We start from the raw sequence: 26,754 nt of genomic DNA, 5'->3' as shown, positions 1-26,754 counted from the left end.
GGTTCTGTTTAAAAGATTGAGACTACAGAAAGCAGATGCTCATCAAGTTAAATAAGGAATTTAATTAGCCAGCATTTTATCTTGTTTTCAGCAACATGATGACAAATCGTATCTTAATAAAATAACATTAGGGAGCAGCACAATTCCAGTTCTTCAGGAAATGAGAAGCAGTATAAGTTATAGGCCTATTCCCACCAAAGAAGTCATTCCCATTCAGAAATCTGACAGGCTGTTAAGATGGATAGTGTTTTAGCAAAATGGTCCTCTGGCATTTAGAAAGATTTACACCACTTTTGGCTTTAAAAGGCATAATACGAGGTGGTGAAAGAGAAGGAGTGGCATAAATAGCTTGATGGACTGGTAATGCAATTAATAATTTTTTATTCCTGTGGTGGCATAGGTATGCAGGGTTCTTCACAAGTGAGTAGAACAAAGTTGTACTTTCCTCAGTGGGGCTATAAATAAACAGAGATGTTATACATTGTACAATAAGTAGCACATTTAGTGTTTGTCATATCAAAATTCAACTACAAGTTCTCATTTGATGTTTTGTGTAACATACTGATTCTGGCCTAACAATGAGAAAGATTTATGAAGGATCTACAGAAAGTTTGCTCATGACCTGGTTTGAGATTCACAAAAGTTTATCTTAGCTCAGCTTTTGGGACCCAAGAAACTACTGTTGTTTGGAATATTTATGTCCAGTAAAAAGGATTACAAAGCATAAAAATGACAACAATTACAGATGAGAAGAATTATCTTAATTATACAAGAATAAAGGAATTACTTTTCCCATTCAGCATGTCTGTCCACTGAATACTTTTTTTGTCTGTACCAGGGATCAGACCCAAGTTTTAGGTGACAGATCATGTGATTATCACATAGCTGTCTACTATAAAATGCACATTTTGATCCTAGATTATATATTGAGGCAATACATTTCCCTTGCTGATCATATGCTTTAGCAACAGTTATTTCTGATGATGTATTTGACATTTTCCATCTTTCATATTCAGAAGTTGCTCCATAGAGCAACTGTTCATATTGCTCCATAGAAAGGAGGAAAGTGCAAGAATTGTCTGATTGGATCTCTTTGTCATGCGAGGGTGCACACACACAGAGAGTACAAACACTGAGTTTATTGAATCAAAGACAGACAGTGCCGAAGTGTGGGTTGGGAGTGGGTCTCCTATTTTAACAGGCAAGAAATTTCTTTTAGGATTATCTTGCAGGAGCTTCATTTAAGACTGAGTGTGGAAAAGTGAGGTTTTCTCTTCTCTCTTTCAGTGGAAAAAAATTGAAATGTATTGACCTGGAAAATCCAAGCGCAGAAGCAGCAGCTGGGTTTTCAGCAAGTCCCTTGATTCTTTCCCTGTTGTCCATCTGGTTTCACTGTAACACAGAGAAATCAAGCACTGCCTCTGAGGTCAGGTGAAGTTTGGAAATGGCCACCATTTCCATACAATTTTGTGAGGATGGGAGGTGCTGCTCCATGCTCTGAGAGCACTGCTGGATGTCAAGGTCTCTAAGCAGTGGTGGGTATGACTGCTCATTTGCAGAGCTGTTTGGAGAATTGGACCCTAAGCCCTCCTGGAGTGAATTGTGAAGCAATGCACAAATCAAATCAAGATGCTGACTGAGATTTCATCATGGCACAATATCATGCTGACAGAATTTGAGGCTAAAACCAGTGACATTCATGTCCTACAATGTCTAATGCATTGTAAGGTTGTAAAATGACAACTGAGTCTTGGAGGATGAAGACTAACCCCCATGTGGCCTGCAAATACTTTCCAGTCCACAGACAAGTTAAAGTCCAGGTCTTCAAAATCTTCTGATCAGCACCTGAACTTGATCTCTTAACAGCAGAACATGTAGTTCCCTTTGAATTTGCAGATGCTGTCAGGTTTTATTCATGGGCATGACATCTTGCAGTATTAATGTTCCCTGTGGATGCTGCCACCTTTTTTTATAGATTTTTCACACTTCCATTAATTACTTAATTGGCACTCTGTAGTATAATAATTGAAGTGTATTCCTATAGGGCAGTCATACTTTAGACAGGTACCATCTATTTGCAAGCTGAATTAAAAACAACTGGGAAAAGCATTTTCAGTTGTCCCTGCTTCATCCCTGATTTCAGCAACAAAGCTGATATATTGCCAGGTACTGATCCCACTACCTGGGATTTGTCCAGGTTGAGAACTTATTAGTGTTTATTTGAGGGAAGAGGGAGAGAGAGTGAGAACACAGCTTGTATAAATCAGATTAAAGTATTGACAACTCCTAAGCAATGCTCATTCTAGGAACAAGTTCACTATGTGATAACACCACTGCTATAAAAGAATTGCATTTTGAATGCATGCCACTCTGCAAATACCTGGTGGGTCATGAGTTCTTGAGGCTTAGCTCCTAGAAGAGAAAACAGGATTGCTTAAAAATTTAAATACTCTAGATGGAGATTGTGTGAATGATTTAATGTGTAGGAAACTTCACAGCTGTTGGACCCTGCCCTAGCTAATGATTCAGAGGCATCTTGGATTAGAGAAGAGTAGAAATCATTGCAGGTGATACAGACTACATGAAAAAATCCAGGTCTTGGCCCAAGCCTAGTGAGCAAAGAACTCCACTGTGTGCCATGAGTAACCTTGGCTTGCACATTTCAGTGGGAAGGCATGGTTAAATGCAAACCCAAAAGCATAAACTCCTGTCTCTTCTCTCTGTGTGGATGTTACAACTATGAAATATAATAGTCAGTGTGTGTTGAGAGTCCTCCTCTCTGCCTGGTCCACAGTTAACGTATGTCTGTCTTTGATTTCAGCTATGGAGCTCAGCTTGGGCTGCAGACATTGGTGCTTTTCTCTTGGGAGCCCTCGATGCACTCAGCAGCAATGCAGCTTTGCCTGCATTTTAACTGGTGTTAAGTCTGGGCTTGGCTTCCCGACTGTCGGCATCTTCTATCAGCACTAAAAAGCCCTGTGTTATTTTTATTTGATACCTTTTTTTTTTAATTGTCACAAAGCAAAATGCATATGGATAGCAATGGATAGCAGGGTAGTAGGAAGCAGAATGAATATGGGGAGCTGTGGATAGCAGGGTAGTAGGAAGGAAAGGGGACAGCTGCAGTTGCAAATAGAGAGCTCTCCAGGGCTCTACCAGTATCTCAGCCCCTTTCCCCACCCCTCTTTCACACGCACACAGAGGCAGTTGAGCAGTGGCAGTTGGGGAAAGAAAATAGATAAATAAAAGTGTCAGCAGGATGGATTGATTTGCGCTTGGTCTCCTCTCATCTCTCTGCATATGTCTGCTGGTATGTAAAGATCACACAAGCAAGGGAGTTAGCGCTGACCTGGAAAATTTATATCACTGAACATAAAAATGAATCAAGAAGAAAAATGTAGGAAGGAGGTGGTCAGGGAAGAGAACAAAAGGAGATTAATTTTTTTTCTCTTGTACATCAGGATTTCATTGGGACAGTGATTTTACGGGATCACGTGGTGCCAGTGCTACTGCAGGTGCAGCTCTGCTTCAGAGAAAAGAGACCATGTGGGCAGTATCCTGTGCTGAGATCCCTTGAGGTTTTGATCCTTTTCTGCCTAAATGAGGGTTCCTCAAAAGGCATCAGAGCCAGTCAGGGGTAGGCTCAGCAGCAGAGTCCCAACATATGATGGCTCTGAATAGAAAAGACTCCATTTCTGTCTGCACATTCTCCTGATACTCAGGAGGCTTTACCAGTACCTCCACACACCCAAAAAACTTCAGGGAGAACAGGAGAATACATCTCAGTGTACTCTGGGCCAATTCTTCTATGATTTTCCAGTTTTTAATTAAGTCTTCATGCTTAGCATGAAAGTCATATCCAGGATCACCCAGGCAGGTTCAACAGTGGAATGAGGTTCAAATTTGACCTATGTTTTATTGCACAAAACCCTTCATTTTTAGAAAATGCTGGAAACATTTTTCCTAAGGCACCATTCTCCAAGGCATCCTTGCCTCCTTTTCATTACTAGCTTCTACACAAATGCAGGATCTTTGGGGCTTAGTCACTCTACTGTTCCTGCTGTTTATTGCCTCCAACGGGCATAATTCTCTACTTAGGAGACCTTTGCGAGTTGCTGCGGAGGAGCCGTGGGCTGTTGTCATCCCGTTTCCAGGGGGCAATAAACAGCAGCAGTCAAACTTCCATGGAAGAAAGATTGTGCGATTATTCAGTCATAAAAAGAGGGAAGAAAAATAGAGATATATTGCATGTGTTCTTACTTGCACATCACACAAGGATATGAGAATTGATCTCAAAGAGAGCCGTGCTATGAGGGAAAATAGTTCCCTACGCAGCGCTTCGCTGCTGACTCAAAGGAGGAATTCTCTTTCCTGTGCCTCAGTTTCCCAATATAAATCAAAGGGATTGTAGCTCTTCCCATCTAGCTTAAGTGCTTTCAGGGCCAGGAATTAATTTACCCTTACAGGGCAGGGCAGTAAGGTAGGGTTGTGAGTTTGGCAATGGCGCAGGGAGAGGAGTTTCCTGGGGTTGACAGCTTGTGTTTTCCCCCTCTTCTTGAATGAGAGCACATTGTCTGGGAGGAAGATCCAGAGAGACCACCCTAATCTTAAGATGGAAAGGACTGGTATTAGAGTCAGCTCATCTCTAAAATGCTCCCCCACACAAAAATGTAATTACAAAACTCTTTAACTACATAAGCTTCTAAATCAATTAATTATCTTGGTGAGAAAATGTGTATGGTTTTGAAATCTCACTTTAATTAACATAAAGTACATTAGGAAGCAGTAGATCTGGGCCATCACTTGGACATAACAGTCTCTCACTTCATGTGCTCCTGAGGCTCTAAGAGATGTGATGTTTAAGCTCCCTTTCAAATACTGTGTCTGGGCCACGTGCAAGGCCAAGACCTCCTTTTCAAAACAAAGTTTCCATTCTGAGGTACTATTGGGGGATGCTCCTTAGAAATGCAATGGTCAAAAATCAATTCCTGTTTCCTAAGATCTTAGGATTTTAAGGTATGTAAATCCATTAATTTTTCCCACTCACCGCTCTTCTATTTCCCTCTGCTTTCATTGTCTGCATTATGCCACTTCCAACAGCCCTGCCTTTAAATCCACACTCTTCTCTTCCTGATGGAGCCTTCAGTTCATGCATTGACAGACACTGCACTTGTCCCTTGTGCAAAGGTGTGGGGAGAGGTCACCAGAGTGACACCTGCCAGTGGAACCCTTGTGCACTTACTAGTGACAGTTGTGAGCTTTCCTGTGTTTCTGATGTGTGTTGGAGCATATTCAGGGCAAGAGCGAGAGACAGCACAATATCTTAACAGGCTGTGGGTCAGCCCAGTGCTTTGTGCCTGACATTTACAAGCAGATGTGGAAGCCTACTGCCTTCTTGTGTGAAAATGATGTGGAGCTGGTGCATATAGTGAGGAAATTTCAGCACAGGGAGACACTAGGATGTCCTCCTGAAATGTACTTCAGTGTGCCTTTCTCTCATCTCGATTGTCCCTGCTCTTCTCAAGACCCATTTTATGCAACAAAGATTGTTTAGGAGACACCTAAAAAGGTCTCCTCATGTCTGGGTCTTGGCCTCTATCAACATGGAAACTCACCTACTGCTGATGAAGCTAAGGAGATTTTCTGGCTTGTAAGCAACTTCACTACCTGCACTGTACTTAAGCAGCATGTGTATATCTGCCTGCTAATCCAGAAACAAACTACTGTAGATGGGGAAGCTATCTGGGCACCCTAAGATGTAGAGATACAGTCTCAAACATCCAAATGTTCATTATACGGGAGGAGAATTGTTGCTTAAAAAGGCTCTTAGCTCAGCACAGTATTCACAGGATTCATAGGAAATCTCCTGGACATTGTGGTGGTGTCTCCATGCACTACCCTTTATGCCAGGTACAGATCCTCCTGAGGACAGACTATCAATCTTCCCATGCAAACAGTTGTTTTTTTCTTGATTATGGCAGTGTTGTGGCAGATGATGATCTTAGGGGGAATACCCTCAGTGTTACTGTGTCTGAATCCTGGTAACTGAGCAAATGCTGGATGACATGCTAGATCCTTTCTGTTCACCTGGATTTGGAGAGCATGGGCTATCTCTCAGGATGAGCCCCTAATTGGGTTGTTTAACAACATTGGTTTTTCCCTAAATCCATCAGACAAGTGTAAGCTAGTTGTATGACTCTTGTGTGTCACTAAAATAACATGCATCTGATAATGCAATTAGAGACTTGAAACAAATTTGACTTGACTTAGGAGAGTAGGGGTAATATCCATATTTCCATATCCATATTATACTTTTCTTTTTAATGTGTAATTTTCAGATCCTTGTAGGCTTGAGATTTCATGACAATTACTACATTCCTGGATAGTTAAATCCACTCAGCATTTGGCTGAATGCCTTCTGAAGATATCCTGAAACACACCGTCTATTGCAGCTGCTCTGTTCCAGTCACAGTTCTGACTAGTCATCTAAGGGGACAAGGAAATCCTTTTGTAGGAGGTAGTGTAGGACTTGTTACCAGGAAAGCTCCATGTTTGAATTTGTCTAGTCCTGGAGAGAAGTGCTGTGGCACTGCAAGTTTGAATTTTAATTCCAGAGCCTAAAGAAGGAAAGGTGGGGGCTGTCCCCATCAGCAATAGTATCTTCTCACCCACATTCTCCTGCACATTGACTGGCCTCAAGCCTGCTTTTAGAGAAAGCTCTAAAACAAAGACATGGGTTTCTTCCTGAACCCAGGCAAAAAGATGTGCAGTTGTACTTTGCTTTGCCTGGGGGTCTTCTTGCTGGACATGCCTGATTTTTCAAAAATAAACCAATCCTTTTCTCTCCCCTTTGTAGAGAGGAAGCTTCCTTGGAAATAGAAAAATTTGCTCTGCATCAACTCAGAGACAGACCATGACTTTTTCAGGAAGAGAGCAAGTGGAAGTTCAGTCCCTGCCTGGGGAGAAAGCAGTAGCACAGGAACTCCCTGTGTGCAGAATGCAATGACTTTAGCTCCAGTCCAAGACAGCAGATACACCAAGGCACAGAACCCCAGAAATTATTTGTGATCTCCTCTGAGAAGATTATTCCAATCAATATATAGATTATTTCTGAATGTTTATAAGATGCATTACCCCCACCTGCTCAGCCCAGCTTTCCATCAGCAACATCCTTTGCATCAGCACATTAACAACTGCCCAGAAAGAAAGAGAGATTAAAAAACAAAACAAAACAAAACAAAACAAAACAAAACAAAAAACAAAAAAAAAAAAAAGTGACAGAGCTGCTCCCTCTGGCCCCTGGCTGCATCTGCCCACAAGCTTCCTCAACTGAGTTATGGTAATTACATCACTTGAGATTTATTTAATATCTCTGTCCAGGAAAAAGAACTAGAAAGTCTGGCTGTGACAAGCAATCAGAGGGTACTCAGCTGATGAGCAGCTCCCCATCACTGAGAGAGCAGCAGGAACCTTCAATGTATTGGATTTAAGTAATGGTTTGCCAAAGGGATGGGGCCCATGCCACAGCAATCAAAGCTACTCTGCACCATTAAGGAGCTGTAAGTGGAGCAGGAGGCGCAGTGCAGCTATTGACCGAGTAGGTGGGCATGAAAATTGGTTTAGGTAACAGTTTCCTGAGAGATGGAAAACACAAAGGAATGTTTCTCTGGCAGCTTTCTGGCTCCCCGATCCTCTCTGTCCACATCAGCATTTATATTGTCTGTCTCTCACATGCTTGTGCACAATGACCAGTATGGTGAGTTCAAGCTGTTCAGCTGCAGTCCACATAATGCTTTCCTGCTTGCATTTGCCCTCTCACTATCTCTGACATTTAAAAAAATCCCTGAACTAACAACATAAAAAAATAAATATAAAAATTTGCTTATATGATTTTATATCAAGCTGCCACACAGGCAGACCAAGTATTGATGCAGTTTTAGCCACTCTTTTACTTGCTTCCTCCACCCCCTCTGTGCTGAGCTATGGCTTGTACAGAGAGGTGAAGAGGAGGCACATGAATAGCAATACTTTTTTTGTCCTTGGTGAGGGAGTAGCTAAGGGCAAATGGGCCCACACTGTGCTTTAGATAACCAGTGTTAGAGTGTCTTCTGTGAGACCAACCTGCAGCCTCACACTTGAATCCTTCTATAACAAACAGGCTTGCCAAGATGCCTGGACATCTCCCCAGTCTAATTTCCTAGTCAGTAGCTTGGATGTAAACAACCAAGAGAAACCAGTTATCCACTCTTAGCTGATTGAGTCATGTGTTTTTTCTTCCTCTTTCTGTACCCGAGGAGGGCAGAGGTAGTGTCTGCTGGAGGTGATGCCTCCCATAGTTATCCTCCCTATATTAACCTCTTGCTTCTTAGTGGGCTCAAGAGACAACGGATCAGCACTCCCAGAAACAGGTTCTTCTGCAAAAGAAGGTGCTGCCCATCATTTGCTGCACATTGCTTCCTGTGAAGCAAAATTAGGAAGGCTGAATTGGCCTCCTAACAGCTCCTGACTCTCAATGGGATCTCACCAAAGTGTCTTGGGCCAGCTATTTCCAGTGCAAGCATTTTAAGAGAGACACCTTGATCCATACCAAAGGGCCTGAATGCAGCATCCAAGTGTGAAAACATTGGCAGATGTCCTATTTACCAAAACAGAAATAATACCCGCTCACCTCTGGGAAGCATATGGAGCATTTCCAATTTATTATTTGTTTTATTTATTTTGTCACATTTATCAGCCATTCAACTCTCTGGGCACACAGCCCATACATTAAAACCCAGAGTATAACACAAAGATCTCCTCTAGCCTGAGAATATCCTTTCTGTAAAACCAGGCATGGGCAGGAGGGAAGGATGAAAGATGCTTTACACAAGCAAAGGATGACAACAATATATTTTTCTCCAATTCTATTATTGATGGAACCATTCTGAAAATGTTGGTGACATCAAGAAAAGAAGATGGGAGCAATAAAAAGCATGGGGGGTGGTGGTGGAAAGCCATCCTGGAGCATGGACACAGAGACTCAGCCTGCAGCCAGCCTGTCTCACACACAGGAAGTTTCTAAAATGCTCTTTCCATTATTATTTCTCTAATGACCCCATTAGACACGTATGAAATTCTGAGAAGCTTTAATATGTTGTAGAAAGCCACACTGGCAAATCTGCCCAGCTTTTCTGAGGAAAGGCAGGCTGCACTGATGAATGTTTTAAAGCATCCCAATGTGTAATTTATTTCCTGGAAATTAATTGCATGTACTGGTTTCATTTTCCTGTAGCAAATAATCAGTCTGCTCCTTTTTAATTAGGTAACAACACAGATTCCTCTACTAATCATGACACGGTGTTTTATGCATGTCATGTCTTTTTCTATGGGAAACAATTTCAAATGTTTGTCTAGGGTCCAGAACAACTTTCAAGAGACATGAGATTATTTATCAGCAGTACTGTCTGGGTCACTGCCAATGAAGACCTTGTACACAAGACCACTAGAGAACCCAGACTGGGCATTGGTGCAGGCAATGGCCTCCTCAATGATAAGTTTAAGGAAGAAACCAATTTAAATGAAATTTCAATGGCATTGACATGATGTCAGACCCAGGTGCCAAGAGGTGTGTCTCATCTTGCAGGTATTCACTGGTTCCTGAGCTGAGACATTCCACTAACATTAGCCATATTGCACAGACTGTATCAAATAACACTTTTGGTCCACATCTAACTCAGCACCTTTGTCAGCTCTTCCAGCTAGAATGGCAAATACCAAGTTCCAATGGAGACCTGGGTCTGCATGGACACACATAGCAGGATGGGGTGAGGAAAGCCACTTCTGCTGATGATTGCAGAGAAAAGCTAATGGCCTCCAACAGCTGCTACTTAAAATTTTCTAACAGGCTGAGAGAGTAAAAACTATTGGCCTTGGCATCCATTCATTACTTGCAGCAAAACTCTAATTAAGCAATAGTGTTCAGTCATATTTACCCTCCATTGGGCTACAAGGAACCCATATATCTACTGAAATACACGCTACTGAAACAAAACAAATCTATCAGCAAAAAACGCTGCTGGAGTAAAATGTAATAATGATATCATAGCTATTAGACCGTGAAAACCTCTGCAACAAATTAATCTGCTAGGGAAAAGTTTGTTGGTGGGGTTTCGGCTTCCTGCTGGGAACCTGTAAAACCCGCACCACTGCCCGAGACATCGCCGCACCTGCGGCCTCTGCCTCCTTCCCCTGGAGGTTCCCGTGTGTCACAGGTCCCCGCAGCGGCCGGTGGGGGCTGGAAGCCCGCTTGGAACATGCCGGGGCGCAGAGGCTTCGCCGCCTTCCGGGTGCCCTTCGGCGGCGGGGCCGCTTCCCGCAGGGCCGGGCTCGGTAGGGCCGGTGCGGGGTTCGGCGGGGCCGGTGGAAGCTCGGTGGGGCTGGTGCGGGGCCGGTGGAAGCTCGGTGGGGCTGGTGCGGGGCCGGTGGAAGCTCGGTGGGGCCGGTGCGGAGCCGGTGCGGACTCGGCGGTGCAGGCCGGGGACTCGGCGGGGCCGGTGCGGGGCCGGTGCGGGCTCGGCGGGGCCGGTGCGGGGCCGGTGCGGACTCGGCGGGGCCGGTGCGGGCTCGGCGGGGCCGGTGCGGGGCCGGTGCGGGCTCGGCGGGGCCGGTGCGGGCTCGGCGGGGCCGGTGCGGGGCCGGTGCGGACTCGGCGGGGCCGGTGCAGAGCTCGGCGGGGCCGGTGCGGGGCCGGTGCGGGGCCGGTGCGGGCTCGGCGGGGCCGGTGCGGGGCCGGTGCGGGGCCGGTGCGGGCTCGGCGGGCGGGCCGGGGGCGCAGCGCCGGCGGAGCCTCCCCGCTCCGCCCCGCCCCGCCCGGCGGAGCTGTCCGCGCCCCGTGGTGCTGAAACCGCAGCGCCCGCCCAGCCCCTTCCCCGCCCCTCCTCCCTTCCTCCCCGGCGTGGGCTCTCGCAGGCAGCCGGCAGCTCGGGGCATCAAAGGTTGGGAAGGGCTCCATTCCTCGCTTTGATTCTCTCCCTCTCACCCCGCCTTTTTGCTTATTATTTCTCTCCTTTATTTTTTTCTTCTTTTTTTTTTTTTTTTTTTCCCTCAAGCTGGGGGAGGAAGAAGAGCGCGGCCACGTCCCACCCCTCCCTTCCTGCAAATCCCCGCTCGCACTGCAAACAATCTGCCTTCCCCATTGCATCCAAGGGAGATAGCAACAGCAACATCATCACGGCAAGCCGGATGGGAGAGCGGAGAGGAGGCTGCTGCTGAGGGAGGAAGGCACACACGCACACACCAGCTCGATGTTGCCAAAGCGGTAGGAACCGCACGAAAAATAAGCCATGCTGCCCCATGTGTCTGGCGCATTGTGCTCCATCCGAGCCTTTTAGGAGGAAGAAGAGAATTATCTGCTCCGATTTTTTTCCCCTGCCAGCGAGAGTGCGACAGACTTGCGATGGTTGAATGTCAATGCCTGTGAGAGAGAGCAACAGTGAGAGCAGGAGGAGGACAGAAGGGGAGGAAAATGAAGGTGGGGACGGTGGAGGAGAGAAAGAAGGAGCCTCGTCCAATGCATCAAAAGGAGGTCCCTGCAATTGCTGATAGAGCCCTGACCACCTCGCCATCCACAATGGTCTGTACAAGCTGCCAATGCGTTTGATGACGTTCCTGTTTTGTGAAAGGAGGAAACGTGACCATGTAAGATCCACGTTTCCCCGGTCAATTACATGCGAAGAATAGATCCGATTTCGACGTGGGTTTCTGGTCCAGGATGGTAACAGCTTAGGGAATAATACAGCCGCCTTCCCTCATCAATTTCGACCTGATTTTTTTTTTTTTTTTTTTTTTTTTTTTTTTTTTTTTTTTGTGTGGTCCAGACAGCTGCTGGAATAGAGAAGGTCAGAATATATAAATATATATAAAATATATATGATATATATATTATATATATAAAAATATATTTGTCTCAGTACATCTGGGATTAAGCTCATTGAATGCTAATTATTTCTTTCCGGACTTCTAATATTTACAATGAAATCTTTTAAAGGCGACGGTAAAATCTGAAGCCACCTGGGAGCACAGTGTTGAAAACGTAGGGTGTTTTCCCACAAACAATGTGAAGGTCTTTTTTGTCAAAGAGGCAATTTTGATAATAACAACGGCTACCAATTTTGCATTTTGATAGCTAGACCAGCTGCTATTTTGTCTGGATGCACACCGGGATTCGTGTGATCGGATTTTATTTTTTATTTGAAGAAAAAATTATTATAAAATAGAAGAAAAAGGAAAATTACTTGAGATGCCAAATACTGTCGAGAGAACCATATTCTCTCTCCTCCCCACACCCACTGGAGACGTGGACCCTTCTTTTTTACAGGCTTAGGAGTTGCGAGAGCAGATCGGGGGCTTTCTCCCGAGACCGCCGCCTGCGCCCCTGGACCCTCGGGCGTGGGAGATTTATTTCCTCCTCCCGCTGATTTCTAAGCAAACTTGTGGAGGGGGGGAAAGGATCCCTCGGCAGCACAGAGTCTGTTTTTTTCCTGGCGTGGATTTTTTTTTTTTTTTCAATTGCCGTCCCCCCCGGGTTGCAGCGGGCTGCCGGGGACTTCGCCCCTCGTCCTCCGGCTCTGCTTTTGTGCGTTCCCCGGCGGCCAGCGCAGCCCTCCCGGCACTGCGGCCGCCGCGGAGCCCCCCCGGCCGCGGGGCGCCCGGCTCCTGCCCTTTTCTTTCCCCCGTGCCCGCCTGCCAAGGAAAGGCACATGTTAATTCCACCCGGCGCGGGCATTTTCTGCTACTGCTGCTGCGGGCTCCTCCGTCCGAGACAGATGTTGCGAAACCAAGGCCTCCTCAAGTGCCGCTGCCGCATGCTCTTCAATGACCTGAAGGTCTTCCTGCTGCGGAGACCCCCCGCGCCGCCGCCGCCCTCCCCGCCGCCGCCGCTCCCCATGCCCGGCGGCGCAGAGGCGGCGGCGGGGGCCGCTCCGCCCGGGGGGCGCGGGCCCGGCTGGCGGGCGGCGGGCGGCGGCGGCGGCGGCGCGGGCAGCCCGGCCGCCGAGGAGTGGGGCAGCCCCGCCGGGGAGCCGCCCGCCTCCCTGCCCAGCAGCACCTCCTCGGATGACTTCGGCAAGGGCAAGGCCGAGGACCGCTACTCGCTGGGCAGCAGCGTCGACAGCGGCATCCGCACCCCGCTCTGCAGGATCTGCTTCCAGGGGCCCGAGCAGGTGAGCGGCCGCGGGCGGTGGGCGCTGGGGTGGGGGCCGCGACGGTGGCAGCGATGCTCCGGTCCGACGGAGCCGGGGCCTGCTGCTTGAGGGGCTCTCCCTGTTGCCCGGAACAGGAGCCCAAACCCACAGAGGCTCTGCTTTCTGCCCAGGCCCCGGGCTCCAGATTTCGCACCTCGGTGGTGTTTCCCACGGAGGTGTGGGGTGGAGGCGGGCTCCGTGCTTTTCTGCTTCCCGGCAGCCTTGCCCCGGGCGCTCATGCCCGGCCTGAGAGCCGGACAGCTGTGGCATGGGAGGAGGGACATGCTGGCACCTTCATGGAGCGGGGCACATCTCAGCAAGGGGGGCTGTTTGGTGCTTTGTGGGCACCCAGTTGTGATGATTCCGAAAGTGATGCAAAGGAGGAGTTTAATGTGCTCTTTGCTTTTAAAAATACAACTTCACGTGGCCCGAGACAATCCCCCTTCAGTGTTTCCCAGGGGATAGCTGACAGGAACTGTGCAGGTGCTCCACTGCTTCTGTGCTCCCAGTTGCACTCTCTGCAGGAGAAGCATGGCTGGCTACGAGTGTACCTGCTGAAACTGCAGCCTTGAGATGCTCCATGATACAGACTGAGGTTAGGCCACTGAAGTTTCCCTCCACCACACAGGAGAATGAAACACATGCAACCATGCTAGAATGTAAGATGCCACCCTGGAGCATTATACTCCATATTTAATGACAATTAAAAGCATCTCATGTATTTTCAGGCTGGCAACTTCCTTACAGTGATGTACCCAGCAACATTTGTACCTAACATGACACATGCAGGTGCAATGAAGGCTGCAGACCTCTACTTGTGGGATCAAGCCCATATGTACAGATAACCATTATTACTCAGGATAATTCCATTACCTATCTTTAATAGGGGATCCTTGTATGAAAAAGTGTTGCAAAGTTCAACTCGACTATTTCCATTTTGGGCACAGATTCTGGCGTGTAAGGTGATACGTTGAAATCTTACACAAAATGGGATTTACCCCAGGTGTTCTTTCCCCTTCATGGACCTGTGTGCTCTGCTAAGGAGAAAACCAGTTCTTATTTGAAAGTGGCCATGCTCTGGCACACATCTTGCCTTTCCCAAAGTTGCCTACATCTGTAATGTAGTGATTGGGCCTTCCCTTATGTTGGTTTGAGGATGGTGGTGATGGGTGCTGAAAAGTGAGGAATGGGCTCCCATTCTTCCTTGGGAGCAGCAGGGTCTGCCACCAGCCAGTCCCAATATCCACAGCCCTGCTGGATATGTCATACCAAGGGTTCCATAAGTCACAGCTCAGTGCTCAATGGACTGTAGCTTCTTTAATGGTTTATGCAGCTGGCAGATAGCTGTGAAACACTGTTTTCACCATAGGCTTTCAGATGGGAGTGGAGAAAAGAATCCTTTTTTTGGAGATACTGTACACCTTCTTCTCTTGCTTGTCTTGTCCCCATCTCTTCTAAAAGTTGGAAGTCATGCAATTCACTTCCTGGGAATTTGCATTATTCCACATTTCTAGTACTCTTCCCTGGCTTGCCATTCTGCCTGTGTACACAAGACGTAGGCACCTGCGAGATTGGCTTACGTGTCAGAGCAAATAGAGCCTAAGCACAATTAAAAGGTAGCTTGCTTCCTTGGAGAACATTAATGCTTGAAAATAACTGGATGTTAATTTTCACATTGAAAACCAGTGTAGGTTGCATTGTAAAAGTGAGTCTATTTGCTGACCATCTGCCAGCCTACCTGAGTGAGGAGCTGAGATGTGACTGGCATCTCATAAGACTTTCACCAGGATTTCTCTTTTTTAAGTCTCAGTTTCTGACCAATACAATAAGATATTTGCAGCTGTATTCTGCTACTCCTCCTTGAGCAGCACCTTATTCCACGGATAATTTTTTGTTCACCAGCATTGCTTGAAGAGTATTTGAAACCTTTTGCCCCTGCAGCAGCTGGGAAGCACAAGTCATTATGGAGGCCCAAACTGTGGGGTTGAAAAGCACAGCCAGATCCTGACACAGCTTCCTGGAAGTACAGTTCAGAAAAACTGAGCACTGAATTGGTGCAGCTGATGTCAAGACCTGCAGTTTGGTTTATTTGGCGCTTATGTCAATAAAACTCCAACAGGGATAAATCCCACATTCCTTGTGGGTGTGGTGTTTGTTACTGGTTTAGCCTTTATTTCCCATTTTTTTTTACAGCTCAACAGCTGACCAAAGACTCTTCATATTTTGGACCCTCACAACTGTAAGAGTCATAGATGTGCATTATTCTATACCACCCCTGCCAAGATCATGATGAAAATTTATATATGCTTGGAAACAAAATCTAATTGCTATTTCTTTACTCTGCAGATTAATAACAATGACCGATCTAAACAGTATTTTATTTACCTGTCAAAACCATCTGAATTTGCTGCAGCTGTGGGCAAATTTGCAGGGCTGCATCACAGTAACAAGAACAAAAGCCTTCATTATAAATTGACTGTTACGCGCTCTAAGCTTATTTACTCAGATGAAATAACAGTGAGTCTCCAAAATATGTTTTAATCCTGTTTTGATATAAAAAAATCCCAACCAAAACAACAGCTAGAAAGGTTTCTTAGTAATCTTGCTTTGTGAGTATGTTTTATTTAATAGCTAATGCAAAATAAAATTTATAGGGATTTTTGCTTTAAATTTATGATTGCCCAACATGCATGATACTACAGGCTTATAACTTAAGCTCCTCATGTTGGCTTGTGGCTCTTACGGATAAGCTGATTCTTTCATTTAAAAATGTGCTGAGGACCGTAGGAAGGAGGAAAATTCATTATTGTGAAACTGTTCTGATCCTTGCACGTTAGTCAAGAGTAACCAGGGATGCGGGCAAAAGAGTGGATCTGATGACGAGGGGATCGCAGCATCTGGGCTTGTGTTTTGAGGGCATGAAGAGCAAACTCTGCTCAGGTCTGACAGTTGAAAAAGGCATCTGCTTTCATTGAAAATGAGAGCTAAACATCATTGAAGATGAGGGACTGAACTCAGCTCTTGGCAATGGGATTTCCTTTCAGGGACTTGCTTGGCATTTTCAAAGGTTTCAATGACTGAACATCCTGCACCATTGTGTCAGCAAATTCTGAGATCCCGGACTGAGTGGCAAAGCTCTGGGGAGAAAGTGAGGAAGAAAATGCTAGAGGATTTTCTTCTAATTTGGTTAATGCTTAGTGTTTGTAGAATTTTGTCTGCTTTCCTGAATCTCTGACAATGTTCTGCAAGAGAAAGAAACTAAGATGAGCTCCTCTCTCACAAATGTTTCACAGTATTTGGTATGGTTCCAAGCTGAAAGCAAGTCATGGGGATTACCAGAAAAAGACATGGGTGAAAAGTCCCTTCGCATCAGGGGATAAACTGTTAGCCAACGTCACAAGGAGTTAGCAGTACTGTGAAGTTCAGGATCTCAGAAGTGCTGCTGTCAGCTGTGCTGAAAATAAATAGAAAAATAAATGAAACTGAGATAATTTGGAAAGCCATGTGTTTCAAGGTTTGCTTGTTATATTGTCAGTTAGAGTGTGTACACATCTTTTCTTACCTATCATTTTCAGTCTGCGTTTCTCTTTCACTTTTTTGGGGAAAGATGATGAAAAGATGGAGATTTGAAAAGTCAGTAGTGATAGATTTGGTGGGCTATGGAGGATCAGAGAGAACAGATTGTAGACTCTTACCTGCGGGCTGGTGGCTTGGACTTAGCTCAGTATTCAATAGAAATGCTTGGATGAAGACTATTCTTCCCACCAAATTTCCTGCTAGGCTTTTGGGACACCAGCTCCTTAATATGAGAACATGAAGACCTTCAAGAAAATTGGAAGGGAAGACAACCTAAATTGGGTATTAAGACGTGCATTGCTATGTGAGATGTAACTGGGTTGTGGAGCTGCAGGACAATGAAAGAGCTAACGTTTAATGAAGTACTATAAAGCCGTGTGATTATTATGAATACGTAGAGTCGTCACAATTAATGATAACACTTCTAAAAGTAAAATTCATCCTTCACATCTGAAGCCAATCTAAAGATCAGGGTAAGACTGACTAGGAGCAGTGTCCTGGGGCTGGTGTCTTGCCCCAGGCAAGCTCACCAGCCTCCTGTGCCTGACCAGTGAGACCATCCCTGCAGGTGCATGTCTGGATTTCATGCTCTTGTAAGGTAATGTCTTCAGTGTGTAGGCACCTGCCATGTTCAGAACTTCTCTAGAATTAAAGTGACCTCAAATTATTCATCCTGTACTAACACACATTCTTGGGGCCCTGTGTAGGTTCAGGGAATAGTCAGTACCATTGAACAGCTGGTCATTAGCATGTGTTACTTGAAATAGCTGCTGAGAATCTAAACCTTTTCCTGGTACAGACATGAGCACAAAGCATCATCAGCTCCTGCATGGTAGGGTCTGCAGAGAAGGCATGAGCTAAGGTGAGGAGATACTGCTACTATATAGGTTGGTCTCTCAGCAGCACAGAGGAGTGGAGGAGGTGGCTGGGATACCTGTTTTCTGATTTGCAATGTTGTCCTAGAGTGAGACAAAGAGGAAAAGAGGCAGTCTGTGTCAGAACTCAGAGCAGAAGTATGATAATGAATGAGTGGAAGAAGAAAAAACTGTGCAACCAGTATCACAAGTGCGTCCAAAGCCCAGCAAGCTTGCAAATATAGATGTTGGTGCTTCACGGGGTCTGTCCAAACTGGCTAGACCATCAGGACACTGTTTTCAAACATGTTGGATCACATGACAGACAAGTGCAGGCTTCCATCCATGTCCTTTTCATAGGTGTGTTCTCACAGTATTTAGTTCTTTTCTGTTAGAAGGAGAAGCATTCATTAGAAAACAGCCAGGCCTGCTAAAACTGAATAAGTGATGCTGGAAGGCAGCCATTTAGATTTCAATCTGTATATTGTAATTTATGGGAGAAAGAAAGAGAGGATGCTTCCTGTGACATTCAGTCCATCTTTCTGCCTTCCCATCTTTGAATCTTAACACCTCTACAGCTACCTCCCCTCTTTCACCTGTCCTGGGATGAAATCTGTACTGTGCAGGCAGAACATTCTTGGCTTTGGCAAAAGTATTTCTTGAGCCATCAACTGAATGGAGCCCAGGATGTCATCTATTTTAGATTTAGTTGCTGTTGCCACAGAGTTGATTGGCAAAGCTCCCATTAACTTCAGCGGCAAGAGTGTAGGCATCCAGTAGCAGGGACCTGACCCCTGTATTTCAATAATGTTGTGCACACAGCGGGGTTTCTATAAATAATAGTGAAAGCCACTAATCCCATTGACTTTTAATTGCTGTGGAAGACAAGGTTTTCACCTTTTGTGCCTGCTGAAACTCTGATGCCTGACCCATTTATTTCAGTGCCACTAGCTAGCCTGAGCTGCAGTTTTTCTTTTCTTTCACTTTTCCCCGTATAAAAGGCTTCATGAAGGAACTTGTCTATGTGTCACTGTTTCTTAAATATACATTTCAGGCCATGATTAACAGTGGCTGATGTCAGTTAGTGACAGAACAAGCAATGCAAAAGCATGTTGCTCCATTGTTTGCATCTGTAGAGTCACTGTTATTTCCACAAAGGCAACACTTGCCTCTGGAAGGGCTCTGTTCGTACAAAACTGAATTGCATTTAGGTTGTCTTTTAAGCAAAAATTCATTCCCAGCAAGGGCCTCCTCTGTGGCAGCCTTCAGCTCGCATCGGTGTTTTTGCATTCAAGGCTGGCCCAGTCCAGAAGTCAGGAATGGTTGTGCCAAAAATCTGTGATACTGTGTGTCCCATGTGCCTGCTGCACGTGTCCATTCCTCCTAGGGCTGCAGTAAGACAATAAGCTGTACTGTAATTGTTAGTGGTCCATGTCTGTGACCATCCCATCCCTTTTTTATCTGGTTGCCACAGGAATAAAGCCATGTGATGGTATTAGCTGTTATAGATTATGCTCATCAACCCTCCTCCAAACCTACTGGCTAATGACAGCCACATCTAGCTGAGAGTGGAGATCTGAAAGGCATTAAATTCCTGTATGCTTCATGAAAACTAGTTGGGTGAAGACTAGAAAAGCTAGAAATATCCTGCTAAGGGAGAGATTATAGCATTGTCTGTGCTAGACACTGTAGAGTCCGTGGAGGACAGAGCTTCAGATGGAACAGCAGCTGTAATAGGAATGTGTATCCCATTAGACAAAAAAAGAATAACCCCATCATGATATGGTTTCCATGGGAAACCAGACTTACAGAATAGCTTGTTAACTTTTTATCTTTCTCCTTTTCCTTTGTTAATCAGAATTGCTTACCTAAAATGAATTGCTTGATGCTGAAGACTTTCTTATCTTCCCCCATCTTTTCACAACCTACCTTTTATCCTTTTCTGATTTATCACTGGTTACAGTAGAACAGATTACACTGTTGGCAGTGGAGAGTGATGAGTGATGATTTTCTTCTGGTGAAGAAAGTAACAGCAGGACCTGGAAACCTATGTAGATAATAAATGGACTGTCCCCATGCCCCTCTGAAAAGTGATGAGATAAACCAAAATTATGGTGGGCAGACTGCTTCCAGTGACAAGGCCTCTATACTGAAATTCTCACACATCTTCTGTCATGTCATTTCTTGTTCTTTACACTCTTTGGTGGTTTTCTCTCACCTCCTCTTCCTTCTTTTCTTTTTGGCCAAAGCCAATTGACGCATCAGAGCTTGGTCCCACTATTTGTCTCTATCTGCACAGGTTCTCCTATGGCCTATGTACCATCAAATCTAAGCCTCCTCTCTGTGCAGCTTGGAACACAGGTGACATCACTCCCAACAGTCACACAAGCCCAACTTGCTTCCATGGGTGGGGAGTGAGAAGTGGTACAAAATGGGAGGATGATAGAAAAAAAAGAAATTTATGTTTTATCATTTCCTACATCTAGTACCTTGTGTTTATCGTAAGAACCAGGCTGTGCTTGGGGAAAACTGTGTAAACCTCATGGAGGATGAGTTCTATTTTGAAGAGATCCCTGAGAAAGTTTTGTCTCCTTTGCAGGGAACGTCCATTTCAGTTGGAGAAATCCACTGTCAGACATACCTTTTTCTGTGGAGTCACAGCTATATGCAAAACAACTTTGCAGAACAGGCGAGAGAAAATAAACTTAATATTCAGCCAGTTTGGAGGTCAAGCACTGGAAATTTTGTGGTTTCTTTGCCATGTTGTTTTTAGCAGAAGGTTACCAGGGTCTGATTGACAGTGTGTTCATGTTTAAGTTAAGGCCATGAGGTCACCTTTCCCATGCAAAAAGTATGTGCCATTAGCCAAGAGGTCAGTGCTAGAGGCACCTCTAAGGTTTGCAGAGCACTGAGCATTTGGAGGGGTTTGCCCTCACCATTTGCAGACAGCCCTGTGGCTGCAGCCTCTGTCAAGCCATTCCCTGGGATTGCCATTGTAACCTCTGGTACTGTGTAGGTTTAGCTTCTGTTTATTAATGTGTGCACTGATCATGCCCAAGCATGGGGCAGTGCCCTGTACCTGTCCAAAATCCTGACAGAGGCTGATCTAACCAGTATTTAAGGATGGGCGTGGTTGGAGAATCCACCTTTCCTGCTGATGCTCATTTCTTCTTGCCCTTTACTTTTTTTTCCCAAGAAGTAAGTAACTGAAGATATTTTCCAGTATTTGCATGTAAATACAGTGAAAACTCATCCTTTCACGATTTTACAAGTTGAAGTTACAACTGAATCCATAACACTCCTTTTTCTCTAGACCAGACTATTCCCATTGTGCCTTTCCTTTTATGATGTGTTTTCTATATTACTAATCATCCTTTGTGTTATACTTACCAAATGATCCATATTTTGCTATAAATGCACTGGAAACTATTCTCCAGCTGAATCCTTGTCAGTGCTGAGCAGGCAGAAAGGTTTTGAATCCTGTGTAACAGGTAGCAGAAATCATCCATTCCAGGCTAATGTTTGCCCTCTTTATTTATTAATTTATTTAGGGAACAGCAGATGATTATTGATTGTTACTCAACTCATGATCTCTGTGTCCTTCAGAGCTGCTTCTTGGCCAGTGCTCCATCTTGGCTCTGTGAAATTGGCATTACTGCACTGGTGGAGGAGCTGCATTTGGCCTTACTGAATTGCATCCATTTTTTCCCCACTAGTAGCCCCTTACAGAGGGCCTGCAGATGCAGTAAGCATTAACTCTGTTGAATCTTCAGATTCTTAATGACTTGAGCTCTTCTGCCTTGCCTCCTGAGGAGAGCTGGAAGAGCAGTTGTGCTTTTCTTTAAGGATCCTCTGACTGCCATAGGTAAGATTTATGGCTAGGGTTGGTCCTGCCCACTTATAGCCATGTGGAGGAAGAGTGAATGGATCCTCATTTCTTCATTTCAGGTGTCTGCACTCTGCCCCAATTAAAGCCCCTCTCAGCAAGGCTGAATTTGATTTTCTTGACAGATTCAGGCTTCTAGCCAGTCCTCCTTGAAATGTTGCCCACACCACCTCTCCTGCTTCTCAAGCACTTTATGGATGGGCTGGCTCACATTTCTTCCTAGCATATTCTTGTCACTTGGGGCATTAACCCTATGCCCAGCTTGAGCTTATTTTCTCTCATATCCCAGCTGTGTACTTATGTTGTGTTCATTTTCTTTCTCTAGGGTTGCACAGACATTTGCTCACATCCTCATTTACTGCTTTCATTACTGTGATGCCTCCCTCTCCAATTTCTCAGCACAGGCATTGTCCTGCTTCAGTGGAGTCAAAACCAAGAAGCTCACTTCTTTGACTGGTATCTTGATGAAAGAAGTAGTTTTCTAAGAACTACCATGTGCATGTCCACACCCTTCAGTGTTCCTTGTCCTTACCCAGATATATCTTGTATAGTTTTTTACACCATTCTCAGTGTTTGGGAGGGCTAAAAAAGCCCACGTGGAAGGATCTGTTAAAGACATAACACACAGCATCAGCACTGCAGGAATCCTGCTGGCACTTCACCCACATCACATCAGCACCTACCCTGGCAATTTCCTGCAGGTGCTGCACTAAAGCTCAATGGATGGTTTGCACTTCCTGCAAGTCCAGGGCCATGGGCTAAACCTGCCCCTCCAAACACCCCAGTGCTTTTAGTTCTATCAGTCTTCTTCTCTGTCTGTTGTCTTGCATGACCTTGCACTGTCTGATGAATTAAGCACTTCCCTTTTCTTTTTCTCCTTGTTAAGCACACTAGGACCTGTCAGGGCTTAAGGTGCTGGAGAAGTACAAGAATATTATTATCCCATTCCAAGTGATATTAAAAGAACATTAAGACGGATCAGATGGGCATTCAAGAAAAGTAGGTAATAATAAAATACTGTATCAGAGAGAAATAGCAGTTAAGTAATTAAAGAGAGGGTTTCCACAAGAGGCAGAAGGAGAGTTATGGGTGCTCCTGGCCTCCTGACCATTCTTTATTTTAATACTATGATAACCTTTACAGGATGTCAATATGTCAAACATTGCACCAAGAAGTGAAGCAAAGCCTTTTCTTTCCCTACAGAGTTCACATTTTAGGACATAAAACCCTAATATTTCCTTAACATTAAAAAGGCAGGAATTCTTAACAAAATTTAAGGCCAGAGGGAGTTACTGGGTTAGTCTAGTCTGAACCTCTTTGTAACAGAAGTGAAATAAGTTCCCACAATGAAATTCCTGCTTGAAGTTTAATGGTAGTGCAAGGACTGGAGAAGAAATATCTTTTCTTGATTTTCAGATCTCCAACAATGGGAAATTGTTGCAGTGCCCAAGGAGAAAATCTAGGGAAACAGAGAACTGAAACTGTCTTTGCATATCAACTTTAGTCTTTTCTGTCACAGAAAGAACTGTGTACTGTGTGCATCCTTATAAACCAGCTTCAAAAACCCTTGGGCTAGCTGGCAGAGAAGATTTCCCTCATGGAAAAAGTTCTGTGTTTGAAGACAGTTTTATTCCACATCAGATTAAAAGCAAGAAACTTTCAGCCTGGAAAAACACTCATGGGATTCAGCTAGTTAGGAAAAAGCCAGTTCATAGCCTCCTCTGACATATGAGAGCAGAAGTGCTGTCACCTACATTTAACCCACATCTGGAGAATTTTCTCCATAGACAGAATGGCTACATCATTTCTAAGAAATACATTTTTAGAGTCCCCAAAGCCTGAAGTGAGAACTCCTTCATGAAGTCCAGCTTGCTATACTGTCATGACCTGGCCCAGCTGGTCATGTTGGATCATTGTTATTACCTTTCCCACTCTTTATGATTTATTTCTTGCCCTTTTCGCAGACATGTGAAATCTGTGGGAGAGTTCTTGTCCTTCCTATCCTGCAGCTATTCATGAGATTTCCTCTCTCATTTTTTTCTTCGTGACGCCAGACTGGAGTTTCATCTCTTTAAAGGTGTGCTCAGGCATTCAGTGCAAATGTCAGATGATAGTGAAAATTTTGAGTTATAACTCAGGTCAAACAAATTCACACAACCTCAGAATATTTTAGGATTTTAGGGAACCTCAGGAGATCATCTTGTTCAACTTCTATTCAAGGAGCTCTGACCAAATCAGATCTCCAGATATCCAGTCATGCTCTGGACACCAGATTTAATATTTACCTCCCTTGTGGTAAAAATATATGTGCATGGGGGAGGAGGAGGGGTGGTGGTATTTTTGATTTATAATAATAATTTCTTGTGTTTCAAATTGTATCTGTTTTCTCTTGTAACCATACACCTTTGAGAAGAGTCTGGCTTCCTTGCTGTACCATGAGGTGGCTGAAGACAGCAGTAAGATCTCCCTGTAGCTTTTACAGTGATTTAGGAGGAGCTGTGCAAAAAAAAAGGATTAAATGTCTGTTCTAACTCTCTGGTGTGGATTTGGACAGGGGCTGAGATTTGTAATGATAGTCAGATAAATACCAAGGGAAAATACTTGCCCATCTATACCTTGAAGAATGAGAACAAACATTGCTAATAATAGCAAAAGCTCAGTTATTTCTCTTTGTCATAGCCAGGACACTTCTTGATCCAATAATCACTAAACCTCAAGGAGGTGATTCTATTTCAAATCTGAGTCTTACAGAAATACTGGTTGTAGAAAACCTTGATTGAGCAAGGACAGTTTTTGTTTAAATTGAACAGAAGGATGAGCAAAAAGAGATCTGTAACTAAGGTTTTCAACTTCACAGAAGCAGATTTTGAAAAATTATGAATCTCTAAAAATATGCAATATAGCAGAAATTTATTATACATTGTCTTATTACTACCAAAACAGCCATTAGTCTCTTTTTAACAAACAAAAGCATTCTGTTACAATTACTGCTTTTTGGAATCTTACAGTAATTCTCTTTCCTACAGGGCATTTTTGCTTTCTGCCTTCAATTTATTTGCCTGGAAAGCTGTTCAAAACCTGTCCCAAGATATGTTTTAATACAAATGAAAAATATTCTCTCTTTCTTACTTGCTTCCCTAAGCATCAGTACTTATCCACGTCAGTTCTGTTTATAAGTTCACAAGATACAATCAGTGACATTTAAACTTCTCTGCCAAACCCAGCCACCTTGGATAAATAAAGGGCTGCAGAACTCTTAAGCTCTTATGAGTTGCCTGAAAATGTGTGGCTGGGTGGGGCATACTCCCCACACTGGGTTTGTGATGCCTTGGAGGGGAGCTGTCATAAGAGGCCCATCCCTACTAGCCATCAAAAAAGCCACCTTACTACCAGGTACGATTCAGGGAGAATATACACACTGGCTCCATTGCTCTGAGAACTTCTGGATCTGCTATTGTCTTTGCTTTTAATTCTCTTTACAAAAAGGCAAGAAAAAGATCCATCTGCCAGCAGAAGTGGAATTAGCAAGCTTGAAGTCAATATTAGAATATTTCAGAAAACTGTACATTTAGGAAACATAGGGAACCATATAGTAAAAGTTCTAGAGGCTTCTCCACTGACTCCAGTGCAGGATCTGTTATTTCAGTCAGCCTCTTTCCAGGGTACTTCACAACAGGATGGTCACACAGAGCCAAATGGCTGGACTTGCCCTTCAGGCAGCACAAAAAGGGAGGATGTTAATGCAGCCCTACCTAGGACTGCTTGAAAACCTGAAGAAACACCTTTGGTAGATGGTTGATAGCAGCAGCTCTTCCTCAAGCCTGCAGAGCTCTATGTATCACTCCATCACTGTAGAAAACTCAGCTGGAGTGGAGAGCCAGGTGATTGTAGTTAAGTTATCATGACTGGCAGGGATAATATCAGAAATAATTCTGTGCAACTTAATAAGAGGAGGAACTTTGATCAGAGGCATTCAAAGTGCATCTGTCAGTAGGAAAGCAAACTAAGCTGCAGGGACTCTTCAGAATTTCTTATTGCTATAGTAAGCCATAGGGGATGCAGAAGCTGCTACAGGCTTATAGATTTCCGCAGAGCACTCCAATAAGCTCCACATCAGAGATTATTTGCAAACACAAGGCATACAAATGTGTGTTTGTGTGTAACTGAGCTGCTCTGCCTGTGTTTAGGAGGATCAGAAATGTACAAGGTGAAAGTTGTAAAGTTGTGATCTGTGAAGGTGCAGGAGGTTTTCTACCATAGCATGTCTCTGCTTTTTGTTTGTGTTGGATGCAGTTATTTTTCTCTGTAATGGATGTGAGAAGACCTCTGAGATTGGGTTTCTGTGATGAAACAGAAGATGGAGGAGAATGTTCTTGGGGCAGATGAAAACTGAAAAACACATGCTCTGTTTCTCTGATCAGCACAAGGTTCTGTTGCATGTGATGGAGCCTCATTCATTCATTCATTCCTGCAATCCCACTGCCACCAAAAAACCTAATGGCATTCATCGCCTCCTTGCTTCTTTGCATCCCAGTTCTGCATTGCCCCATTTGTGTGTTTCCTTCCACAGGGTTTATAACTTCATCCCTCTTCAGGTGGCATCTCTCCAACAGGGCAATGTAACTCTGTCTTTTCTTACCAGATAATCTTTTGCCCCTAAGTGCTGTGAGTGGAGCAGCAATACCAGCCCTCCTAAGCTACAGGGGAGATTTTCACCTTCTCTAACTATATTGTGAATGTTCCCAGTTTTTCAGCATGCTCTGCATTTTGGCCTGATTAGGCTATTTGTTCTGTTGTATTGCAGAGACGAGGAGCAGTGCTTAGGCACAAGAGAGCATGTTCTCTCTGTATCCTGTAAAATAAGAGAAAATTTGCTCAGCAGGAAATGAAACAACTTTGAGTTCAAAACTCAGTTTCACTGATGACTGTTTTGCATTTTCGTACAACCATCAGTACAGGCCAAGGTCTTTACCCCTGTGTAAATGCTCCTAAGGCTGTTAGCTATTTGTATCCCAGAGATACTGACGAGTCAAAAAGAGGCTGTACAAATCCATGGAGATAGATAAAATCATCAGAATGCCCCCATTTTGGCATGCCCTATATACCTTTGGAACAAATTTTCACCCCAAGTCCCCTTTCTCAGACTGCCCTGTCCACCTGGTCATTGCTGTTTGGAACCCTCTGACACACCTTCACCTGTTATGGATGGATATGGATA

The 26,754-nt window shown here is 44.5% G+C and overlaps 1 protein-coding gene across 2 annotated transcripts in view; it reads left to right on the top strand.

Moving 5' to 3' along the window:
• The first annotated feature begins 12,631 nt into the window (after positions 1-12,631).
• Positions 12,632-26,754, top strand: part of MARCHF4 (membrane associated ring-CH-type finger 4) — a 100,486-nt gene continuing 86,363 nt past the window's right edge. Inside the window, exon 1 of one of the 2 annotated variants that reach the window (XM_077784956.1) lies at positions 12,632-13,199. In XM_077784956.1, the coding sequence (XP_077641082.1) occupies positions 12,738-13,199 (462 nt within the window). In that variant the 5' untranslated portion in view covers positions 12,632-12,737. The remainder of the gene's footprint in view (positions 13,200-26,754) is intronic. The other variant, XM_021526182.3, reaches the window with a different exon arrangement.

The sequence above is a fragment of the Lonchura striata genome, chromosome 8 (genome assembly GCF_046129695.1).
Source record: "Lonchura striata isolate bLonStr1 chromosome 8, bLonStr1.mat, whole genome shotgun sequence".
Taxonomy (NCBI): domain Eukaryota; kingdom Metazoa; phylum Chordata; class Aves; order Passeriformes; family Estrildidae; genus Lonchura; species Lonchura striata.
This window is presented reverse-complemented; position numbering and strand designations above follow the sequence as displayed.